The sequence below is a fragment of the Podarcis melisellensis genome, assembly GCF_964234715.1.
Source record: "Podarcis melisellensis genome assembly, chromosome: 5".
Lineage (NCBI taxonomy): Eukaryota > Metazoa > Chordata > Lepidosauria > Squamata > Lacertidae > Podarcis > Podarcis melisellensis.
Window position 1 is genome coordinate 30482627 of NC_138537.1, and position 24167 is coordinate 30506793.

Below are 24167 nucleotides of genomic sequence, written 5' to 3' on the forward strand. Positions count from 1 at the left end.
GCAGCCTCGGAGGCGGAGGAGGCGTTGCCGTGGAAACGGAAAATCCGCTTTGTGACGCGGTTCGAAGAGCGGCCGCTTCCCTCTAGCCCGCCCCTCCCCATCCGAGACCCAGACAAAAGGAGCCGCTCGGAGCCCACGTGGCTGCAAGCCGCAAGGCACTGGCCTGTTTCCACGCCCCCAGCCCGTAAACTCCGCCCCCCTCGAGGGGGGGTGTCTCAGGGAGCGCCGCGCATCGGGGAAACATGGCTTCACGCGCATTCCACAGGGGTTCGGTGTCAAAAGATAAGCAAGGTTTGGCTGCCAGGTTGGAGCCCTACCTTCTAAGGTGCGGCTGCGGTTGTTTCGGGGAGGGGAGGGGAGGAAAAGCTCCGCTATGGAGCTCCCAGTAGTTTTAAGGAAGCCTTTTGCACGTGTTTCTGCACAGGAGCGGGTAGTGGGAAACGCCCAACGAGCCCATCACGAGTTTAGGAGAGCTGCAACATGCTTTAAGCGCGATCTCACAAACTTGCAGGGTTTTCCCTGCTTCCTTGAATGTGTTACGTTTCAATGCAGCTATAGGAGTGTCGATTAAGCTGCCATGTGTTGTTTTTTACGGGTCTCGTATGCTACTTCATGCAACACTTTTCCTGAAGGTTACTCTATTAAAAATTGGACTACACTTCCTATTATCTGCAGATCACCGGCTTGGCTGGCTGGTGCTGCTGGGAAATGAAGTACCACAATATCTGGAGGACCACAGTTTCCTCATCCCTTGGACAGGTCCTGTCACCATGTTTGACAATCTGCACTCTAAAGGCACATATGCAGCCTAATGGACTGGAATTCTTGCTTCAATTTCAAACTCTTATTTTTGTAATGAAATGGCAAAAGTAAAGTGAAATAGATCTTTTACCAGGATAGTCATCAAAATTATATAATCTGAGCAAGTCAACAGCATGTTGGGGTGTGTGAAGGTAAACAAACTGTCATGATACATGACATAGGTGTTTTACTCTGGAGCTTTTTATTAGCTCATCAGGATAGTAAACATTAAATGTTGATGGCCACACAAAAGCAATACAGTCTAGTGATCTGTGAAATGACCATGTATTGGGCACACCCACAGCCTTAAGATTTTATTTGGTAAATATTTTATTAATACGCCTTTAGATTCAAAATTTCTGGGGGGGGGGCTTTTAAATTATAAACAAGCTTTCAGGCAAAACAAGTTTTCACACTATAAAAAGGTGGCAATTGTGGGGTATTCTTATTCATTCTACATTGCAGTAGACATAGTATTATTCTGCTAATACAGCCAAACAAATAATTGCTATACTTTATTAAAAAAATGATGTGAATTAATAAGGTTTTTATTGTTCATGTTTAGTAACTGCAAATGTAAATGTCTACCATTTGTTTGCTTACCTGTGAACTGATTTTTTAAAAATCCTTGCCCCTCTCTATCACTTTATAGGTTAATTGCTATAGCTCTTTCCATAATTGCATCAAGATGAGGAAAGCTCTACCTGTGCAACAACTGCTTGATGTTATATACACAGTATTGGGAAGACATGGCAACCAGTATTAAATCAGACAAGCAGATGTCTTAGCTCAGCATTCTGTCAGCAGTTCTGGCTAACTAGATGCAGTACTGGCTAACCAGATGCAGAGCTTAATGTTGGCTCCTCACTAATGGGAAATGCATGGATTTAGCCTTGCCATCAAACACATAATCCAGTGGTTTTCAACCAGTGTGCTGCTGCACCCTGGGGTGCCTTGAATGATGGTCAGGGGTGCTGCTGGCAACACTGGCGTCTGTCACACTTTTCTCTGGTGCCTCTGTCCTACCTCTGATGCCCTCTCTGATGCTTGCACAGCTGTTTATTGCAGCAGTCCTGGCTATAAGATCTGCAGGTGAATGGTGCCTCTCGAAAGCACCCCTCTTTGGGGGGAGGCAGCTCAGAGACCAGGGACGGGCAGCGCTCAGAGGACTCCCAAAGAGAGGGGAGAGTAGAGGAGGCTAAGGGAAAACTCTACATGGAAGGGTGTTCGAAAACGGGTGAGAGGCTGCCAGCTCTGCAGGCAAATGGTGACATAACTGGGCTCCTGAGCCCCACAGGGGTGCCACAGAAAGAATGTAGCTGGCCATGTTTGTGGACTCACAAAGGTTGAAAACCTCTGACATAATCTATAACTCACTAGCATAGCTCTTACCTTTAGAATTGACGACACACACAAATGTTCTCCCTCTTATCCCGAGTAATTATACCATACTGTATTGTAAATTAGAATAAACCCTTCCAATAGAAGAGGCTAGTACTTCCACAGGGTCTTGAGCCCCAGCACTGCTCACTTTAGAAAGGAATTCCTGGCCAGATGCCTTTAGAGGATTTCACAAGAGCAGGACGATTTTCACCCTTTGTTAGTCAATTGCTACGTAAAACCCAGAAGTATATTCTCTACATTAAAAATATGGTTTTGTGATTTAGCATAGCCTTGTAAATTAAGCCCACAAAGCTTACTCCCCAGCAAAAAATTTAGTGCAAGCTCCTCTGCAGCTAGTATGGAAATGCAAACTTAGTGGCCTCTTAGCAGACTAGTGAAAACAAAACAAAAAGCTTGCCTTCTATTAGAAAGAAAAGCAGAGGGTGTGCCTCCTGTGTTGAATGTGGAAGAGAAGTAGTTTCCCATCCTTTGCCATTAACATGGTATCCAAGTGGAGTGCGGCAAGAGTACTCACCTGCTTAGAATTCCTCATCACTCACAGCTACCTGGCAAGTTGTTAAATACAAGACTGATTTAATGGCCACAAACACATTAGTCATCCCTTAAGTGGTTTTAAGAGAGCTATTTTATGCACTGGGGCATAAGAACAATCTATGGCAATTCATTCCAAAGATGAACTCTGCATTGCTAGAACTGAAAAGCCACAGCTTAAAGCTGGCAAGCAAAATTATATATACCTCAGATGAATCATATATATATATAGAAAAAGGTAAAGGACCCCTGGACGGTTAAGTCCAGTCAAAGGTGACTATGGGGTTGCGGTACTCATCTCACTTTTCAGACTGAGGGAGCCGGCATTTGTCCACAGACAGCTTTCCGCATCATGTGGCCAGCATGACTAAACCACTTCTGGTGCAATGGGACACAGTGACGAATGCCAGGGCCCATGGAAACGCTGTTTACCTTCCTGCCGCAGTGATACCTATTCATTTACTTGCACTGGTGTGCTTTTGAACTGCTAGGTTGGCAGAAGCTGGGACAGAGCAACGGGAGCTCACCCCGTTGTGCAGATTTGAACCACCGACCTTCCGATCAGCAAGCCCAAGAGGCTCAGTGGTTTCCAGGTGTCTCACACTATCTGAGGTACGGCAATCAGAAGTGTAAGGTCCATAAAGATAACACCATAGACTTTATGAAGTAGTTTAAGATTGACTGTTTAGCTAGCAGTATCTCACTTAGTTGTGCAACACAATGACTTTTTTTTTGTAACTGTTTCAGAGATTGGGAAAGGATAGGAGAGATATTCCACAGCCCAGCGTACACTGAGGATTGAAAGCATATTACAAGAATCCAGCACTTTCCTCAGTACACTGAATCTTGCAGGGGGTGGGGTTATCTCCAGTATCAGACAACAGAAATAGCAGAGCAACAGAGAATAGGAATTGTACATGCAGTCATTGATAGTGAAGACTAGGCAAGCAAGCAGGAGCATCTTTTGCCTGGGCTATAAAATAACTGCATGGCAGAAGGCAGCAAAGGAGGAGGAAAGGAGGAAATAGTGGCTTCTTCATGGCTCATGTGCTGTCCCTATTATGTACTGTTACTTAGTGGTAGGTTTCGGGTTGAATTAGCAAGGGCTGGTATTGATTGATGCTTTATCATGTCCATGTAACTTGCTGAATATCTCTTACTATTAACTAGTAGTCACAATCCAAATTGCACAACTCAGGCACTGCAGCCAACTGTGATAATCACAAACCAGGAGCAAGGAAGCAATCAGTACATGTATGGTGAGAGGTAGTCTCCAAGGAATCTTTCTTTTAACATGTGGAGTTTCCTTCTGCTAGTTGTGCTTTTGGTATAAATTGCCTTATGCCAAATCAGACCACTGGTCCAGCTTGCTTATGGTCTGCATTCTCAACAATGACTGGCAATAGGTCTCTGGAGTTCCAAGAGAAAGTTTTTTCCCAGCCCTACCTGGAGATACCAGAAACTGAACTTGGAATCCTTTCCATGCAAAACATGTGCTCTACCACTGAGCTACACTCATTCATACGTTAAACACTTATTAACTGAATGTTGGATAATTTCTTACAAAGTACCCCAAAAAATCCAGCTTTTGTTTTGGTAGCCTGTACCTGAGAAGTGAAGTTAATTTGGCCTGGAGAGAATCTCCATTAAAGTAACTCAGTCAGAGCACATTCAAGAGATACAACACCTCCTGTGAAATCAATTGATTTCTTCACTGTGAATCTTTCTAAACACTTCTAAATTGAAAGTTAAAGAAAAGAACAACAGACACCTTCTAAACATGTGAAGCCAGGGTGCAAATACCTAAAATCTTACTTCTTTCCCCACAATAGCTAATCTGGTAGTTTCCAAGGCCCAAGGCTCCCACCAGAAAACCCACAAAAGAAATTAATCCCTTTCCTTCTACCCATTAGGACAGCAGAATAAAGATGCATTTGTAGGAGCCATACCTCAGATATTTAGGACAAGCTTCCTGTCTGGCACCATTTTAAAACTTTTAACACCCAATTACTACCAGGAATATAGCATTTGTAGTCTTTTTTATTTTAATATTTAAGCCCAAATTGAGCATAAAACATGTTTTTCACCTTAGCAACTAGGAATCTTTGGAACCCACTACAGAAATCTTACTTTCCACACAGTAGCACATACACAGTAGCACTGCTACTTCTTACTTCAGAGGTCTCCATACTACCACCCCAACAAACTCCAACAACTGAGAAATAAAGGAAGATATGAAATCTCACTCCTCTCTTCCCTGGCAAGCAAGTCCATTGGCTAGCCAAGCCCTTCATTTCCCCCCTTGCCTTCTCTACCAGCCCCAAGCCATCTACTTCACCCACTTTCTGCTCCATAGGGCAGAATGCCCCTTCTCTTTTAGCTTTTTACCCTGTCATCCCAGTCTCTCTGTGTCTCAGCCAGTCCCTTTCTCTCCCTGCTCCTTTTATCTTGTGCTTTCAAGCCCCTAATTGGGTCCTTTCCTCTTGAGGGAAATCTGCCCCTTTCCTGTGCTAAATCTCTCATTCTATTTTGCTCATTTGGTGATCACAGACTACTGCTTTACTGCAGGTGGGCATAATTTGGGGAAATCATGCTTGTGGACTAAATCTGAACTCCTGCTGGGTCAAGTTTGGCCTGCAGACTCTAGTCTAGAGGTTCACCACCTGTGTTCTACTCAGTATCAGTTTTCCTTCCAATATCAACTTTGGCCAAATCTCCTTCGTCCAACATAAAACTCCACTTTCTCTAACCAATTTTACTGCATCCTAGTTTTTCTATGTTCTGAGGTATGCTTTTCAATATAATTAATTATACTCTTTTATTGGTTTTAAATTCAACCTATTGTTAACACACACACACAGCTTCTTCAACTTTTTTTTAGTAAGAATGCTTATTTTCTTTTTGATAAAATAAAATGGTCTTTTTTCTTCTTCTTTTTTTGCTATCCTTGTTGACATTTGAGGTGCCAAATTCTGGAGTGCATTCAGGTCTTGTGATAGGAATTTTATGGTCTTAGATATATGGCAATGTTCATAACCGCACATACATAGATCAACACAGGAAGGCCAAACTGGAACCATTTTGATTCCTAAACTGACCAAATGTTTTCTCTGCAAGGTCAAACTGGAAAAGTCTCCCCATTGTCTCTTTCCTCACAAATCCTGTCTTAAGGACACATTTAAGATATGAATAAGTTGTGAGCCTGTGACCTGGCCCAGGAAATAAGTATTTTACCACTACAAAAGAATGGCCAGGCTCCCCAGGAAATCCAATCAAGTAACCTGCCAGACAGGAGATAAACAAGGACAAGAGAAAAAAAAAACATTTAAATTTCTGTGATGTAGGTGGGGTGTATCTGAGGGGTGGTCTTAGGTTACACCCCTTCTGTGATGTATGCATAATGTTTCTGGGGGTGGTCTTGATCTAGAGGATGGGAATTTCAAAAGTCTTTATAAGCCCTTGCACAGCAATTTTGGGGGTCCTCCTCCTCTCATGTGTGTGAGGGGAGTACCCTGTTGCAACAGATCAATAAAGATCAAGCTTACTAGCTGCTTTGCTTCTCAATATTCTCTGGTTGGCCTCTGTTATTTTCTCCTACCAATAGGGAACCTGTGTAAGGACTCTATATGGGCTCTTGGATACCCCATAAGGGAAAGGGGCATATTTTTATTTACAACAGTCTCAATGTCAAAAGAGCCTTTAAAAATGTGAGCAGGGGTGTATGTTACAACTTCAGGCTTGCATGCACACTTGAGGAGGTCCTCAAGGCATTTGTTCTGTATTTTCAGAAACATAAGTAACCCTCAAATGTTACAGTAAGATGTGATCAGTATATAGTGCTAATTCATTGCTGTGCCAAGCAGCCCCAACACTTTCATCTTTTGTAATTCCCACTGGATTCATTTATCCAATGAGATCAAAAAGTTGCTTAGGCTTTGCATCATGTGTGCATGGTTAAGAAACAATGAAAACCTTTATTACTAAGCCTTTCAAACATAAGAAGAGAGATAACATTCCTTACTATAGATACAACAGATGTCCTTTGTCTACAGAATTAGAGCATCATTGTGACTAAGAACCACTTGGTAGTTGACTAAGATTAATTGGATAAACAGAAGACTATAGTCACCAGCTCTAGATACCCAGACATGTTGCCTTCAATAATGACCAAGCTACAGGTAGGGGAGGTGTGAGATGCAAACTTATCCAGTCTACAAGAGCAAAGACTACGGTAAGTCCCTGGTGTTTACTGAGGTGATACACCATGACTATACCACTTCAGATTGCAGATTCAGCTTCCATAACTGAATAATAATAATAATAATAATAATAATAATAATAATAAACAACTATAATAAATCAAATTTGTATACTGCCCTTCATCCATAGATCTCAGGGCGTTTCACAGTGTAAAACCTGAATATTGCACCCACTTCTACAAATAAAATATTAGACTATACCGAGGATTTCATACAGTAAAGCATTCAATTATGCAAGTGGTACAGTTCAGATACAAGTTTGTCACAAAATGAGTACTAGATCTTGGTGAACCAGCAGTAAGATGCACAAACTACAAATATTTGGACTGAGGGAGCTTCACTTTTAATGCAGGAGTTTTCCTAAATACCTTAGGAGTTCCCTCCCCTCACTTCTGATTTTGGCAAACCATAAACGAAACATGTAATTTTCGTCTTTCTTCCCTTATTAGCAAAATGCAATGCTATCATTTTGTTGAAGGACTTGCTAGAAGGTGCTTTAGACCTCAGATACAAGAAAAATGTAATTTGATTTTAAGTTTAGTGTGTTTAATCTCTGAAGTATCTACAAGCGATCTACAAGTATCTACAAGTGATTACTTAAGGACAGCAAGTGGACTAGGTTTCAATGCTAATCAAGACAGCAAATACCCCAAATCATGAACTCTATGTTGATAAAGCAGAGTATCTAGCCTATCTTTAAGGCTGTTGGGTAGTATTCAACTAAGCTTTACTCAGAGGAGACCCACTGCAATTAATGGACCTAACTTAGTCATGTTCATTCATTTTAATCCAGCTACTCCAAGTAAAACTTAGTTGAATACCACCCATTGTTAGCTCATCAGGCTCAGGCCCTCCATGAACACTGGAACACATAGAACACATAGAAAAAGGTGGTCTGGGATAAGTGTACCCACATTTTTAATGTTTTTCCACTGAAACTACATCTTTGTTGACCCCTTTGCATAAGTCATCTTTTCTAACACACAGGTTATCCAGACAAAAATTAATGTGCGTGGTCTCTATTAACTGCTTAGAAGCCATTTGGTAATTAATTAATTAATTAATTAATTAAAATAATTATAATATACTCCAGGACAAAGAATATCAGTTCCATGCCGCCATATGAATGCACACTCACTCCTAAATTCCCATTTTGATATTCACAGGTATACAGACAGACAAACAGAAACTTCTCTAAGACATTACAGGGAACTTTAGAAGATAAGTTCTCAAAAGGCCACATCTCTCTCATCTGTAAAAATCTCATTTCTTCCTGACTGCTTGCCACACATTAGACTCAAGCTACAGATTATACAGGGGGAAAGAAGACATATCTTTTGCCAGTTGGTGGTAACTATGCCATTATATTTTAATCAACTAATTAAGGGAGGCATAGGCAAACTCCGGCCCTCCAGATGTTTGGGACTACAATTCCCATCATCCCTGACCACTGGTCCTGTTAGCTAGGGATGATAGGAATTGTAGTCCCAAACATCTGGAGGGCCAGAATTTGCCTATGCCTGGATTACGGAGTTCTATTTTAAGGTCATATGTATCATTTTTATACAATACCATCTATGTACATTATACATACATAGGAAGTAAGAAGATGCCCCCAAAAGTCATCTACAATTACAATGATGCAATTTCAAGAATAAAGTTTGAATTATAAAGTAGTCTAATTGCTACATTTAAATTTATTTTCTAAGACAAGTCACACAAGCAATATGTTCACCCTGTACTGTTAGTGAAGCATTCTATAAAAATACACAAAAAATAGTAAACATTTTACAGTGGTACCTCTGGTTACGAATTTAATTCGTTCTGGAGGTCTGTTCTTAAGCTGAAACCGTTCATAACCCAAGGAGCGCTTTCACTAATGGTGCCTTGTGCTGGCGCATGACTCCTGCTCGCATCCTGGGGAAAAGTTTGCAACCAGGAGCATCTACTTCCAGGTTAGCAGAGCTCGTAACCTGAAGTGTTCACGGTACGTAACACAAGGTTCCACTGTACTGTTTAAATATGCATTCCGTGCACTCGACAGTCTTTCACACATGAGAAGTAGGGTAAATTCACACATTGCAAAGCAAAAAATCCATGTTTGCCATGGTAAATCCTAGCAAAACATATATTGTCTTATACACCAGTAGAACCTTGGTGGTTCTAGGAAGCCTTAGTAGCTTCTTCAATAAGGAAAGCAGAAATAGGGACTAAGGCAGGCATAATAATAATAATAATAATAATAATAATAATAATAATAATAATAAAATATTTATACCCCGCCCATCTGGCTGGGTCTCCCCAGCCACTCTGGGCGGCTTCCATAGAAACCAAAAATACAGTAAAATATCACATGTTAAAAACCTCCCTGAACAGGGCTGCCTTAAGATGTATTCTGAATGTCAGGCAGTTGTTTATCGCTTTGACATCTGCTGGAAGGGCGTTCCACAGGGTGGGCGCCACTACCGAGAAGGCCCTCTGCCTGGTTCCCTGTAGCTTTGCTTCTCGCAATGAGGGAACCGCCAGAAGGCTCTCAGCGCTGGACCTCAGCGTCCGGGCAGAATGATGGGGGTGGAAACGCTCCTTCAGGTATACTGGACCGAGGCCGTTTAGGGCTTTAAAGGTCAGCACCAACACTTTGAATTGTGCTCTGAAACGTACTGGGAGCCAATGTAGGTCTTTCAAGACCGGTGTTATATGGTCTCGGCGGCCACCCCCAATCACCAGTCTAGCTGCCGCATTCTGGATTAGTTGTAGTTTCCGAGTCACCTTCAAAGGTAGCCCCACGTAGAGTGCATTGCAGTAGTCCAAGCGGGAGATAACCAGAGCATGCACCACTCTGGCGAGACAGTCCGCAGGCAGATAGGGTCTCAGCCTATGTACCAGATGGAGCTGGTAAACAGCTGCCCTGGACACAGATTTGACCTGTGCCTCCATGAACAGCTGTGAGTCCAAAATGACTCCCAGGCTGCGCACCTGGTCCTTCAGGGGCACAGTTACCCCATTCAGGACCAGGGAATCCTCCACACCTGCCTGCCTCCTGTCCTCCAAAAACAGTACTTCTGTCTTGTCAGGATTCAACCTCAATCTGTTAGCCGCCATCCATCCTCCAACCGCCTCCAGACACTCACACAGGACCTTCACCGCCTTCACTGGTTCTGATTTAAAAGAGAGGTAGAGCTGGGTATCATCCGCATACTGATGAACACCCAGCCCAAACCTCCTGATGATCTCTACCAGCGGCTGCATGTAAATGTTGAAAAGCATGGGGGAGAGGACTGAATCCTGAGGCACCCCACAAGTGAGCGGCCAGGGGTCTGAACACTCATCCCCCAGCACCACTTAGTGAACACGGCCCAGGAGGATGGAGCGGAACCACTGTATGACAGTGCCCCCAGCTCCCAGCCCCTCAAGACGGTCCAGAAGGATGTTATGGTCGATGGTATCAAACGCCGCTGAGAGATCCAGCAGAACTAGGAAACAGCTCTCACCTTTGTCCCTAGCCCGCCGGAGATCATCAACCAGCGCGACCAAGGCAGTTTCAGTCCCATGATGAGGCCTGAATCCCGACTGGAAGGGATCCAAATGGTCCGCTTCTTCCAGGCGTGCCTGGAGTTGTTCGGCAACCGCTCACTCATCACCCTGCCCAAGAACGGAAGATTTGAGACTGGGCAGTAGTTGGCCATCATGGCCGCATCTAAAGATGGTTTTTTTAAGAAGCGGTTTAATAACTGCCTTTTTCAGTGGGCCTGGGAAGGCTCCCTCATGGAGGGAAGCATTCACCACCCCACGAAGCCCATCGCCCAGTCCTTCCCGGCTAGCTTTTATAAGCCAGGTTGGGCAAGGATCCAGGAGACAGGTGATTGGTTTCACTCATCCAAGCAGCCTGTCCACATCCTCGGAGGTAACAGATTGGAATTGATCCCACTCAATTTGACTAGACAGAACTCTAGCACGCTCCCGCCCCGGCCCTGCTCCCATGGTGGAGTCTACTTCTTCCCGAATCTGAGCGATTTTATCTGCAAAAAACTTTGCAAAATCATTGCAGGAGAACATGTGGCCCGTACTGGGCCCCGATGTTGCAGGTGGTTCCGCTAAATTGTGAACCACCTGAAAAAGTCTCCTGCTGCTGTTTTCTGCAGATGCAATAGAGGCGGTGAAGAAATTCTTCGCCGTTGCTATCGCCACTTGGTAGGCTCGACGTTGAGCTCTAACCTGTGTCCGGTCAGATTCGTAATGAGTAATCTGCCACCGGCGCTCTAGCCGTCTCAACAATTGTTTCATTGCCCTCAGATCCGTGGAAAACCAAAGGGCTGTCCGGGCTCCATGCAATCGGAGAGGGCGCTTCGGAGCCAAACAGTCAATAGCCCTGGTTAACTCCAAATTCCTGCGGGCCACCAGGGAATCAGCTGAAAAGCCATCAACATGGGATAAAGCATCCCCTACCACTCTCTGGAAACCATTTGGATCCATTAAGTGGCGGAGGCAGACCATCCGAATTGGTCCCACCTCCCGGCAGAGGGGATGGGTCGCAGAGAAGTCTAGTTGCACCAGGAAGTGATCTGATCATGGCACTTCTTTCGTTTCGCTTTTACTTAGTGTCAGATCACCAACATCCATAGAGGTAAGCACCAGGTCCAAGGCATGTCCGCGGCTATGGGTTGGGCCAAACTTATTCAGGGACAACCCAATGGAGGCCATGCTTTCCACGAAGTCCTGAGCGGCCCCTTGTAAGGTCGTGTCGGCATGGATGTTAAAATCCCCTAGGACGACCAGGCTAGGTGTCTCCAGGAGAACATCCGCCACGACCTGAAGCAGCTCGGGCAGGGAATCCTTGGTGCAGCGGGGAGGTCGGTACACCAAAAGGAATCCTGTACTGCCCCTATTGCCCAACTTCCAGAACATCCACTCGGCAAACTGGGTCTTCCCAATAGGACGCCTGGTGCAAACTAATAACTTCCTAGAAATCACTGCAACCCCCCCTCCCCGCCCACATGACCTGGGTTGCTGTGCGTAAGAGAAACCTGGTGGACAAGCAGTGGCAAGGACAGGCCCATCTGCTTCATCCAACCAAGTCTCTGTTACATGCCAGGTCAAGTCCTCCATGATCAAGTCATGGATGGCAGTGGTCTTATGAATCATTGACCTGGCATTGCACAGCAGCACCTTCAGGTCATGTCGGTATCCCTTGCTGATTCTAGTATCCATCCGGTCAGGACCAGACCTGGAGGCAGGAATAGTCCTCAGACAATGACTAAACCTACCCCCTTTGTAATGACATGGTCTAGTCTTAGCATAACTCCTCCTCCTACCCGTGATCACTGAGATCGGTTGTCCCAGTGCATCCCCCCCTGTGGAACATGCCCCAGCCATTTTGTGGGCTGGGGCCCACTCCCCAGCAGCCCTGACCCCTCCCCCTAAGAACAATATAACACCTTAAACAAGCAAACAAAACCAATAAAACAATACAAACAAAAAATCTAAAAATTACAAAAACATCAAAATTAAAAAAAAATCCCCAAGCCCAACCAAATATCCATCCCACCCCCACATACAAAAAATCCAAAAGAAATTTTTAAAAAACATTTTAAAAACACTCTGTGCCCCTCTGGCAGTAACAGCAACTGTCCTAGTGAGGCCTGTCAGGCCCCGCCCTGGACCAGGTGGTAAGTGGCAAGAGCAGGGCCCTCAGGCACTCACTCAGGGGAGTCCTCCCGGGCAGCAGGCAGCAAGCAGTCCTTGTGAGGCTTCAGGCCCCGCCCCAGGCCAGATGGTAAGTGGCAGGAAGGAGCAGGGCATAGGCAAACTCAAAGGAGCAGGGCATAGGCAAACTCAGCCCTCCAGATCTTTTGGGACTACAACTCCCATCTTCCCTAGCTAACAGAACCAGTGGTCAGGGGTGATGGGAGTTGTAGTCCCAAAACATCTGGAGAGCAGGGTTTGTCTATGTCTGGACTAAGGTTTCTTGCACAGTACCTGGCTCACACAAATGGTCTCCTCCTACAGAGAACAGCCAAAGAGCTACAAGGTACCTCTAAAAGTCATGTGAGGCCACAGTGAAGGCTGGCAGGTCTGACTAGAGTTCCACATGACATTAATGACTATATTAAGATAACAGTAAACCATGGTTTATCATTATATGAGCAAGAGGGTCAGGGTCATGCACTGCCCCCTTCTCTTTTCTGCAGCGACAAGATCGGAAGTTTTCACTTCTGTTTTTAAACTAACTATGGTTTATCATTATGCCCAAACCCAGACAAAGTGATTTTTAACCATAGTTTTTTGTTTGTTTCAATAACCCAGATTTAATCACAGTTCAGGCTGCAGGTACAACACCAGACTGCTATTAATTGACACTTTTAATCTCATTGTAGCCCTACCAGATATCAGATTGTGGCCCTACCGGGTATCAGACAACATCCAAACACATACTGGTAAACCATAGTTTAATGTTACATCTTAACCAGGCCAATATGTGCCAACAAATATTTCCCAAATTCAGCAAAACACACTGGGGTTCCTTCGCAAACAAGATAATGATGTTTTAAACATTTGTTATAAGCAATTGCCCTTATTAATGAAGCCTTTGCAATATGCTCACAAAACATTTCCACCATCAAAGCTTTTCCTACTGGGTTAAACTGAAGGACAGGCCCCATGCATAAATTGTGGTACCATTATGAACATGTTGCAGCAGACATAGCACTGGGATAAGCAATTTGTGGTATACATAGAAAAGCATTTCCATGATGAAACGTGCCCACATGCAGGTGATAGCAGAGAAATAAACACCACATTACAACACCCTATATGGGTAATAGTTCTGTGGTATAGCACCTACAAATTTAAGAAACTCAGTTTGCCTCCCATAGTATGCAATTCATCATCTCTGGTGTGAACTCCTATAAAGAAGAAAGTGCCTACCCACTACTAGTAAAAAAAAGTAAAAGTAAAGGATCCCTGGACGGTTCAGTCCAGTCAAAGTCAACTATGGGGTTGCGGCACTCATCTCCATTCAGGCTGAGGGAGCCGGCATTTGTCTACTGACAGCTTTCCAGGTCAAGTGGCCAGGATGACTAAACCACCTCTGGTGCAACGGGACACTATGACAGAAGCCAGAGCACATGGAAATGCTGTGTACCTTCCTGCTGCAGTGGTACCTATTTATCTAATTGCACTGATGTGCTTTTGAACTGCTAGGTTGGCAGAAGCTGGGACAGAGCAACAGGAGCTCATACCACCATGCAGATTCAAACTGCAAACTTGCAATCAGCAAGCCCAAGAGGCTCAGTGGGTTAGACCACAGTGCCACCCGTGTCTCTTTTTGTCATACTAATAACCCTTGCTGTTTAATGTACTGCTCTGAACCTTTAGAAATTTCCACATACCATTCATACATTTATGATGAATGCCCTTTCCTACTCATCCAGACACATGCTGTAGGGCACCATTGCCTACACTTATCTCTATTATTACATTTACTTCAACAACAGATAACACTCCTGGTACACCTCAATATACTTGCGGAACACTGCCAAAACATGACACAACCACTGATCACAAAAAATCACCTGTGTAATAGAAACCTTAGTGTGCCACCAGAAGAGCAAGATTGAGGCAGTTTTGTATAATTCCCTCTCCAGGCCCAGCAGGAGGAGAGTACTGCTAAACTGGGCCCAAAGCCAGCAGAGTTTGGACTCTGAACTTTCATTTTAAAATAAAATAAAAAAACAAGTCTTTAGCCTATGCAAACCAAGAGTTATGAAGCTAGACATGCAGAGCCATGTCTGCATTGCGAGCCATCAGCCTATTCCTGCTTTTCAGTGCTTCTAGCCAATTTTTGAAACAACTGATGTGACAGACAAGTGCTAGAGAAAAATATTACAGTCACACATCCACCAGGGAAGACCCTCAAAACCAGGAAGACCCTGGTTCATTTTGAAGCTGACTATGGGTCTTCCTTCAGATGTGTGTGATTCCCCCCCCCCTCCCGGATTCAGATAACAGAAGAGAATGCATGGTTCATTCTGAAGCTGCCCCCCACACTTTTCTTGTAGAGTTGTGATTGCTGCCCAGTAAAAACAACTGCTACTGCAAGGCAGAAGGTAGAAACAAGGACTTTACAGTATACTCTTGCATTCAGGTTTAAATACTTGCAAAACAATCACTGAGTGTACGGACAGTTTAATTCCCTGCAATGAAAATAATATCATTATTAGTATATCCATTTGAGGGGCAGAGGGAATAGAGTAACAGCTCTGAAGTGTACCCCAACCCTGACATGTTGAGGGGGTGGGGGTTAGGTAAATGCAGCTGGGAGGTGTTTATTGGTTATACAGTGGTACCTCGGTTTAAGAACAGGCCTGTTTACGAACTATTCAGTTTACGAACTCCGCAAAACCAGAAGTAGTGTCCTGGTTCCTGGTTTGCAAACTCAGTCTAAGAACGGAAGCCGAATGGTGGAAGGGCACCAGTGATGGGAGGCCTCATTAGGGAAAGCATGCCTCGGTTCAAGAACGGTTTTGGGTTAAGAACAGAATTCTGGAACGGATTAAGTTCGTAAACTGAGATACAACCGTAGTAGCAACATGGAGACAGTTTTCACACTTATGAGGGGATAAAGAAATTCTCCAGGCGGAAAGTTGCTGCTGATATAAATGCTAAAATGGGTATAGCTGTGTAAAAGGTTCATGTCTTTCTTCATAACGCTTGGTGAATTAGGGACAAAGTACAAGCTACATATAGTGTACTAGGCCAAGAAAATCCTGTTGGCATCCCTGGTTCTGGCAATCCAGAAAAAGAGAAAGTAATAGTATTACCACTGAACTATGCTACATGGTCTGTCTGTTTATTTTTCTTTACACAAATGTTTTATTTTAATATAAATATGTCTGATCTCCCGTATTATGGAGAGGTAGCTTGACAATGAACAGTCAGCTATAGTATATCAAAGAAACAACCTAATCAAAGCCTGTCAGTTATGTCGTGAAATCTCATGATTTTAAGAGCCCTACTTTTGCCCATTGGAAATTAGTAACTGCAATTACCTATCTACAGGATCCAGTGAGTACACAAAAGGCTTGAATTATTCAAAATGCCATAATTATGACCTGAAATGAAAATGAGGGGGGGGGAAACTAGCCAGAAATATGGCTTACATGGAAAAATTGCAGGAATTTATTGAAGGCACTTCCTGTACTTATGTTTTACCAATACAGTAGACCCTCAACTTGTGTGACAGTTAGTTCTGGGGATTGTGCCTAAAGCCAAAATCACGCATAGTCAAAACCCACTGTGTTCAATGGTAGGTGGAATTACCAAAGTCATTTTTCCCGGAACCCTGCCCCTTTTTAATTTTATTTTTTAATGTTTTGCCACATGCATAAAGCTGAATACGCACAAATTAAATGCGTGCAAGTTGCAGGCTTACCGTAACAGTTGATATTTAATTAACCCTAGTAAGATTTCAATGTAGCTTAATGATTAATCATGTATCAGTGTAGTTCAATCAATTAGCATCTTCAAAACAAAGAACTACCTCTCCAACTCTGATGAAAGAATCTAGTATCATGTCAGAAGTGCAACATTACAGGTTGGCCTCTACTCTACACTGTTGATACAAACTCAATGCATTCCTCATCAGCCAGTATGAATACAATCATGTTAGCTGTGATCCTCTAGTTACAATGCTCACTTCAATTTCTCATTATCAACTTTTTCAGAATCAGTTTATAAGCAGTGTTTTAAGCTGCAGCCAACTATGTCTGACTGGGAGGCTACATTTTTCATCCTCCACACTAACACTATTGTATATCTTTCCCTGTTTTTTAGAATCAGAAAGGGAAACAAAAACCAGGAGATGTCTCCATGAGAGGTTGCTGCAACCCAACAGAGAGGACAGATCTGTGAGAGATCAGAATCTTGCAGTAACACTAGCCAATCCCTACCAACTTCACTGTTATCAAGCCGAACCAATCCATAACAACTTGAGTCTTCAGCTTCCCTAAACACCCAGAACCTACTTAATATGAATGGATGCCAGGTTGTGGCCTCATCTGCATTTCTTGGCAACATGTTATGCACCCCAGCAATGTGTATCAATGAACATGCATATTTGGAACAGGATTTGAGTGAAAGTTGTCTTCATATACACGGGGGTGGGGAACGGTCCACCTAACCTAACCCAGGTACAGAACAACGCTAACCATGTCTACTGAGAAGCAAGGCCTATTGAATTCATTTATGTGTACCCAAAGTTAAGAGGGGTTAGGATTACAGCCTTAATATCCTTTTGTAAATGGCAAAAGGAAAAGCAGTGTAAAAGTGGGCTTTCCCTACTCTTTCCATGCTTGTTTATACATTTTCGGTACACCAACCAGTATCATATTGTTGTTATATGTGCATTTGGAAGAGCTTCCTAACATACTAAAAGAGAAGTGGCGTCCTAGCCATTCCACTATCTTTACACAAGCAGAGAATTAGCACTGTAATTCTAGCTGGCACGAAGTGACAGGGCCCTCAGAACTGTGTGTGCACATGCACCCCAGTATTGTTTACAGGAGTGTAGGCTCTACTACTCTTGATTTTTCCCTCCTAGCCGAGAGTATAAGAAAGATATTTTTAAGGCAACCCTAAACCTAAATGGTCAGGGGTCCCTTTACCTTTAAACCTAAATCATATTGGGGTCTAAATCCCACTGAGCACATCGGAGCCTCCTGCATAGGACGACTCTGCGGACAGAAGCTCACCGCCTGCTTATTTGTCAGCGGACTCTGGTTCCAGGCGACGGATCTGCACGTGTGAAAAAGCCGCTGCCTTTCCGGCGCACCGCGCACGACTTTGCACACCCACCCGGGGCACGGCAGAGACGTGCCTGGAAGGCGGGACGTCCTAGTAAGTACATGCCGCGGCGCAACCCAGGGCACGTCTGCTCGGGAGCAAAACCCGCGGAGGGGGAAAGCGTGCACGCAGCTGCCACCTCCGCGGGCCTCAACCGAGCAAAAAATAAAAAAATAAGAAGCGAAAGTGCCGACGTGTAGCTGGGTGTGAAGTTACTCGGGATTTAATCGGAATGAAATCGGGTGGTCCCGAAGCCAGCAGGCCTAGTGCCACGATGCGCCCACCCCCGGCCCCTTCCCCACGTGCACCTCCGGGCCCGTGGCCGCCTCCCCGTCCCTATGCTGTGGGCCCCGATCCCGCGTTTCCCTCCCCTTGAGAAGAGACCCTGTTCGTCAGCCAGACCCTGAGAGGCTCCCGCCGCCTGAGACCCTCCTGCCTCGCCTCTGACCCGCCGGCCCGCTAAGCTGGGCTCGCCCTCGCCCGCCCGCCCGCCTCTCCCACCGGCTCCCCAGCCCTGACTCACCGCCGCGGCCGGAGCAGGGGGAAGCCGGCGAAGGGATCTGCGCGTGTGCCGAGGGTCGCCTCGGCCGGCCGCGCTGTGTAGCTCCAGCTTCGGGGGGCGGGCCCAACCCCCTCGGAGCCAATGAGCGGCGCCCAGGCCGCGGAGATGCCCCGCCACCGCCTCCTTTCTCTCTCTCTCTCTCGCTCGCCGACCCCTCCCTCCCTTCCTTCCGCTCCGAGCTGGCGCACCTCACAATCGCCACTGCCGCCGAGGAGCATCCTCATTCCATATGCCTCGGCGGAGGATCCTCATTGGCTGGCGAGGGGTGGCGCGCGAGGGGCTGGCGCTGCCGCGTTCTAAAACGGCTGTGTCTGCGAGGAGGGTTGCGCGAGGGAGCTGCGCGAAGGGTTACTATCGGTCACCGCCGGGCCTGGGGTTACGGGAGCCGCTGGCGGGCCGCTGGTGAATGACACAAGAGACCCATTAGCAGCTGCTGCTGGGGGAAAGTAGGCTCCAAGTGCAATATTATATATATCTTGTCTTTGCATTGCAAATAAACACGACACTCTCGTGGGCTTATCGGCTCTTGCATTAGTAGCAGCAGCAGCAGCAGCAGCGTTACATTCGTCATCGTCATGTGTTGCTCCTGATCCAATGTGATGATACAAGTCATGTCGTGCATGTTCCAGTCAGAAAATATTCGGGGGCGCTTGCACCTAAGTATATCATGCACACGGGATTGCAGCCTGATATGTATACGGGAAGAGAGAGAGGGAGGGAGAAATCACCCTATTCTTCTGATTGCTAATTGATTTTAATGCTGTTATTCTACATAGTTGCAACACTTCCCGGCACCTCGCGGTGGAAGGCCGGTAGGAAATGGAATAAATACAATTAATGGTTCGTGTGTAGTTTATCATACGGATCAATGAGGCTTGCCTGCTCGACTCCTGCCATTTAATTCTACCATCTAAGCAAGTTATTATTTATTACATAACGATGTAATCCCCACATGTTCTTTCTCAACCACTATAGAGACTGCAGGAAAACCATGAATGGAGCACAGGAAACTCGGCTTCAGCATTTTTGCTTATTTGAAGGAAGGAATCCATTTTAAATTGGGGGGGGGGTTTCCCCTCACACTTGACATTTATTTAAGATGTTTCATATTATCATAGCTGTCAACTTTCAGATTTGAAAATAAGGGATCAGCAGCCTCACCTGTCCCAGGGACAGTCTATGGGATATCTAACAATCTGGGATAGCAGCGGGAAACGGCGCTGGAATAAGGGAATATCCCGCAAAAAAGGGAAGGTTGACAGCTATGCATATTATAGCAAGTATGGTTGCTACTAACTGCATCAGGAAGAAGGCAACACAATCTTGCATATGTTTACATAGCGGTTCACACCATTGATTTAAAATGGAAATTACAACACCCTTTCGATTCACTTATCTGCGCTTGGCAATGAGCTCTGTACCTTTGAACATGCTCTGATTCCTGGTGAGTGTACCAGGGATGTTAGCCTTAGGGCAGGTGATTATTTCCTACTGATGTCACATAGAATTGCTCTATAGGTGTGGCAAATGTGATCCCCACAACACTCTGCTACTTCATACAGCAGTGCGGAGGAGAAGGACAATGTAGACACCACAATCTACAATGGAGGATGTTGCACTGACTGCCATCCACAACATCCTTTCTCTTTTCTAAGGTCTTTCCCCCACGCTTTCAGTTTAGTGCTAAAGTCCTGAGCAAAGCTGTACAGGAAGCAGCTGTTGTCTGAGTCTCTAATCTGCTCACTATGAGAAGCTCCACACATCAATCATGTTTGCTATATTACATGAGTTTTCTGGGGCAAATGTACAACGTGTGAGCAACAGGTGCACACCCATAAGTGTCAGCTGACATGGGGCTGAGAGCCCTGGTTGTGCTAAACCCTCCATCCCAAGCACATGAGCATTTAAGAGCATGTACCTGGCAGTTTAAGCATTGGTAGTACCATTGTACCTTTGACAAACAACTCACATAAAGCATGGAGCAACTTTTAATGGTTAAGAACATAAGGAAAACCTACTGGATCAAGCCAATGGCCCATTTAGTCATAGGCGCCGACTCCATGGGGCCTGAGGGGGCCCGAGCCCCCTCAATAATTTTTTTGGGGGGGCTCAGCCCCCCCAATAATCTCGGGTGCCCCTCCAGCAGAGCGCCGCCGCCGTCCCCTGCCTCCTCCCCACCTGCTCCCTCGCCAGCCAGCCAGCCAGCCGCGCGCCCTAACCGGAGAGCCCCGGCTGTCCCCCGCGAGATTAGGGAATCCTCGCTGTTTCGCCGCTTCGCAGCACCACTGCCGGGGGGGAATTTCCTTCCTCCTGGTGGAGCTGATTAATAGGCGCAGCACGCTCTCCCCTATTCGCTCACGAGGAGGCGGCGCCACTTTATTTGCATATTCATGAGCTTATTTATTATTCATGAGCTTTCCCGGGCCCCCCAATATTTTTTATAAGTCCGCGTCCCTGCATTTAGTCCAGTGTCCTGTTCTCACAATGGCCACCAGATGCCTGCAAGCGGGACCCAAGCTCAGGAGCACTTCCCCTCTTGGCTATTGATACTGATTTTGCAGATTTCCAGGGATTTATAGGAGTTTCCTTCTAATGGCCTGCATCCTCTTCTGACTTCCTTTCATTATGCCTGTTAAGTAAACTTGGATGGTTTTAAATGGGGTTTAGACAAATTCCATTGTCAGAGGCATCACCATGTCCTCCTTGAGGGGCTCCTCATAGAAATCTGGCTACCATGAAAACAAGCTGCCAGACAAGATGGGCCCCTGATCTTATTCAGCTCTTTAGAACTTTTTGCTGATTTTCGTATTGTATATTTATATTGCTATAACCCATCCTGGGACCTTGGGATGAAACGTGGGTGAGCAATTCAGTTAGTAACAACTTAAGTAAGTGCACGTGTTTGTTATATCACTAATCATATTATAGCAATGTAACTATAAAACAAATAAGAACATTTATGATGATAATAATAATAATAATATCTCACTCTTTGTCATAGACCCCAGAATGGGTTGCAACAACATAATGCATTCAGTGCATCAATGCATGGTTAAATTACCTCATAACACCTAGAATAGCAATCACCCCCCTTGAATTTAAGAGATTTGTGCCTTTTGCAAGAATAATTCTAATGCATGCAACCATGAATTGTTGATAACAATGACCATTCACTGTAGGGAGCCAACGGCCAGAGCTTTGCACCTGAGAAACAACATGTGATCCATGAGGTGGAGAATGTCCCCTTGACCTCCTTAGAGGGCACCTTGGTCTTAACCAGGAGTCACTGGAACTGAGCTGCTTCTGTTCTCCCATCTAATTTTAGAAGCCCTTCCTACTGTCTCTTTAAAGAGGTGGCCAGTTGAAGTGGGGGTAAAGGGAAGAGTGGGGCAAGGTAGAGACTGTGGAGGGCTGTTAATTTGTAACAGCCAAGGTAAGATCAGCAGACAGGGTAAAGTCAACAGATAGCTGTAGAATGAGCAGACAAGATAAAAGTCAGCAGGTCAAGTAAGTCTTAGCGGCCAATCTGCTGGTTGAGGCAACTATTAATCATCATTGCCCCTTTGTCAATGGTTTATTTACATGGCCCCAGTTACAAAGGACAAGTCCCCAAGAGGCTGGTAAAGGTTTCTCTGATGACCTGACCCAGTAGAAAGAGGAGGATGTGCCATTGCAAATGGCTATTGAGCATTAGAAACAGGTGAATGCTAGCAGTGAGCTAAAGAGACAAAATATAAGACCGAAAAGTGTGGTCCGCATAATGTTGGTCTAGGATTGGCAAGACCCAGATCCAAGGCATCACACCACTGTGAAGCTCACTGAGTGACTGTGGGCCAGTCACTCTCTACTACCTCAGAGAGTTGTTGCATAGATAAAACTGGGGGACCTGGGGGAGGATGTATGCCATCATTAGCCCCTTGACAGAAGGACGGAATATAAATAAAATAATTGAAATAATAACCAGTATTTAAGAAAAATTGCAGTGGATAATTATTAATCTTTTCAAGCTTTAAGGTGAACAGTTTGTGTCCAATATTAGCCTGTATTGTCAACTCCATTCATTCAGATAAACTAATTACGATAAACATGTAAGGGGAAATTACTTTCTCCTCCATACAGATACACACACACTTGGCCACCATAGTTTCAAATTCTGGGAACAGAAACAATTTCTATATCATTTCCACACATTTATAAAAAATAAAACAAGTCTTTTATGGGGCACAAAACTCTACATTGTTTATGATAGTTAACTCTACTGTTCATGCTCACTTTCCTTCCTCACAATGACTGGTCTAATATCTGTGCCTGATTTGGTGCAAATAAAATGCTTGGGGCAGCTTCTAAACCACAAGAATCATGAGATCATCCCTTTTTGGGGTTAACCAGAAATGTTTTACTAGTCTACATGAATATGTGTTACAATGATGGGCAGCTTCCTGGAACAAGATACCAGTGTGAGCATCAACTATCCTAATCTTTTAAATGTGTGACAAGTCTCACAAGGTCTCAGACCTGGTGTGAGAAGAATGTTGGTTTAAGTTCATCAGCCTCTTCCCTGAGTTCAGAGCAGATAACTAAGTTACAAGAAGACCATTTCTTCACTTCTATTGTACTCAGTTAGCTGTCCCTTACTGGGACACGGGTGGTGCTGTGGGCTAAATCACAGAGCCTAGGACTTGCTGATCAGAAGGTCAGAGGTTTGAATCCCTGTGACGGGGTGAGCTCCCGTTGCTCGGTCCCTGCTCCTGCCAACCTAGCAGTTCAAAAGCACGTCAAAGTGCAAGTAGATCAATAGGTACCGCTCCGGCAGGAAGGTAAACGGTGTTTCCGTGCGCTGCTCTGGTTCGCCAGAAGTGGCGTAGTCATGCTGGCCACATGACCCGGAAGCTGTAGGCCGGCTCCCTCAGCCAGTAAAGCGAGATGAGCACCGCAACCCCAGAGTCAGTCACGACTGGACCCAACGGTCAGGGGTCCCTTTACCTTTACCTTACCTGTCCCTTGCTTGAGCTCAACAATAACAAGTGAAGAACCAGCAGGGACGCAAGGCAGGAAATTGAAATGGAGGATGGGCAGATCTGGAATGGTCAGGAGGGTATGAAATACAGCAAGAACTTTCTCCCATCTAAGCACAACCTACTCTGCTTATCAGACTCGTAGACTTTTACCTAGTTTTGTGGTTATATATGTACAGTTATTAAGCCACCCCAAAACTGCTTGTTCAAATGATGGGTGAACTCAGCACTGATACAACAGAAGAGTCTGAATGGCATCTTGTCAAGAGATTCTCCCATGACCTGACCCAGCAGAGAGGAGGAGGTGCCATTGTAAATGTCTAGGTCACTGCCAAATTGGTGAAAGCAGAAAGGCATACACGTCTATCAGTGTCTACTTCTTCAAGTTTCTGATTATCGGTACTTTTCCTACCATAAGGGAATTGGCAAGATATCTAAATATGGAGGATTAACAGTGCATGGGTGAAAGAGACTAAGCTTTTCTCCCTCCCTCCCTTCCATCCACCCTTCCTCTTTGTGGCCAAAGCCTTGATTATCTATCAATAACCAAACTATCGGTGAGGGAGGAAAAGCTGGACATTGATCTCAGCGTTAAAAACAGAGCCAGCAGGATGGAGCTGAACACACTTGAACTTTACTCTGTTAGAAACCTTTGTCCAACTTTTTGTATCTCAGGGACATATTCCAAATGAAATGCCATCCCCTTGCACTTTAACTTGGTAATCTAAGAGCCAAAGTGCACATCATGTTCAGCTG

The 24167-nt window shown here is 45.0% G+C and overlaps 2 protein-coding genes across 10 annotated transcripts in view; one reads left to right on the plus strand and one right to left on the minus strand.

The window, feature by feature from the left end:
- The window catches only part of ACSL3 (acyl-CoA synthetase long chain family member 3), a 57195-nt gene extending 38671 nt beyond the window's left edge, over window positions 1-18524 (minus strand). For all 4 annotated transcript variants that reach the window (XM_081910397.1, XM_081910396.1, XM_081910394.1 and 1 more), the window contains exon 1: window positions 18358-18524. The gene's annotated coding sequence lies outside the window, so the exon portion shown is untranslated. The remainder of the gene's footprint in view (window positions 1-18357) is intronic.
- Window positions 52-17339, plus strand: LOC309369624 (uncharacterized protein). 6 transcript variants are annotated; one of them, XM_081910641.1, is made up of 4 exons: window positions 52-325; window positions 3228-3348; window positions 15053-15100; window positions 16827-17339. In XM_081910641.1, exons 1-4 carry the CDS (start codon window positions 243-245, stop codon window positions 16902-16904), a joined length of 330 nt encoding a protein of 109 aa, XP_081766767.1. In that variant the 5' UTR covers window positions 52-242; the 3' UTR covers window positions 16905-17339. The 6 variants fall into 6 exon arrangements, 1 of the variants encoding a protein (XP_081766767.1); XR_014168187.1 differs by lacking the exons at window positions 15053-15100; window positions 16827-17339 and adding an exon at window positions 8162-8380 and having other exon boundaries at window positions 1454-3348; XR_014168188.1 differs by lacking the exons at window positions 15053-15100; window positions 16827-17339 and adding an exon at window positions 8162-8380.
- Window positions 18525-24167: the final 5643 nt, after the last annotated feature.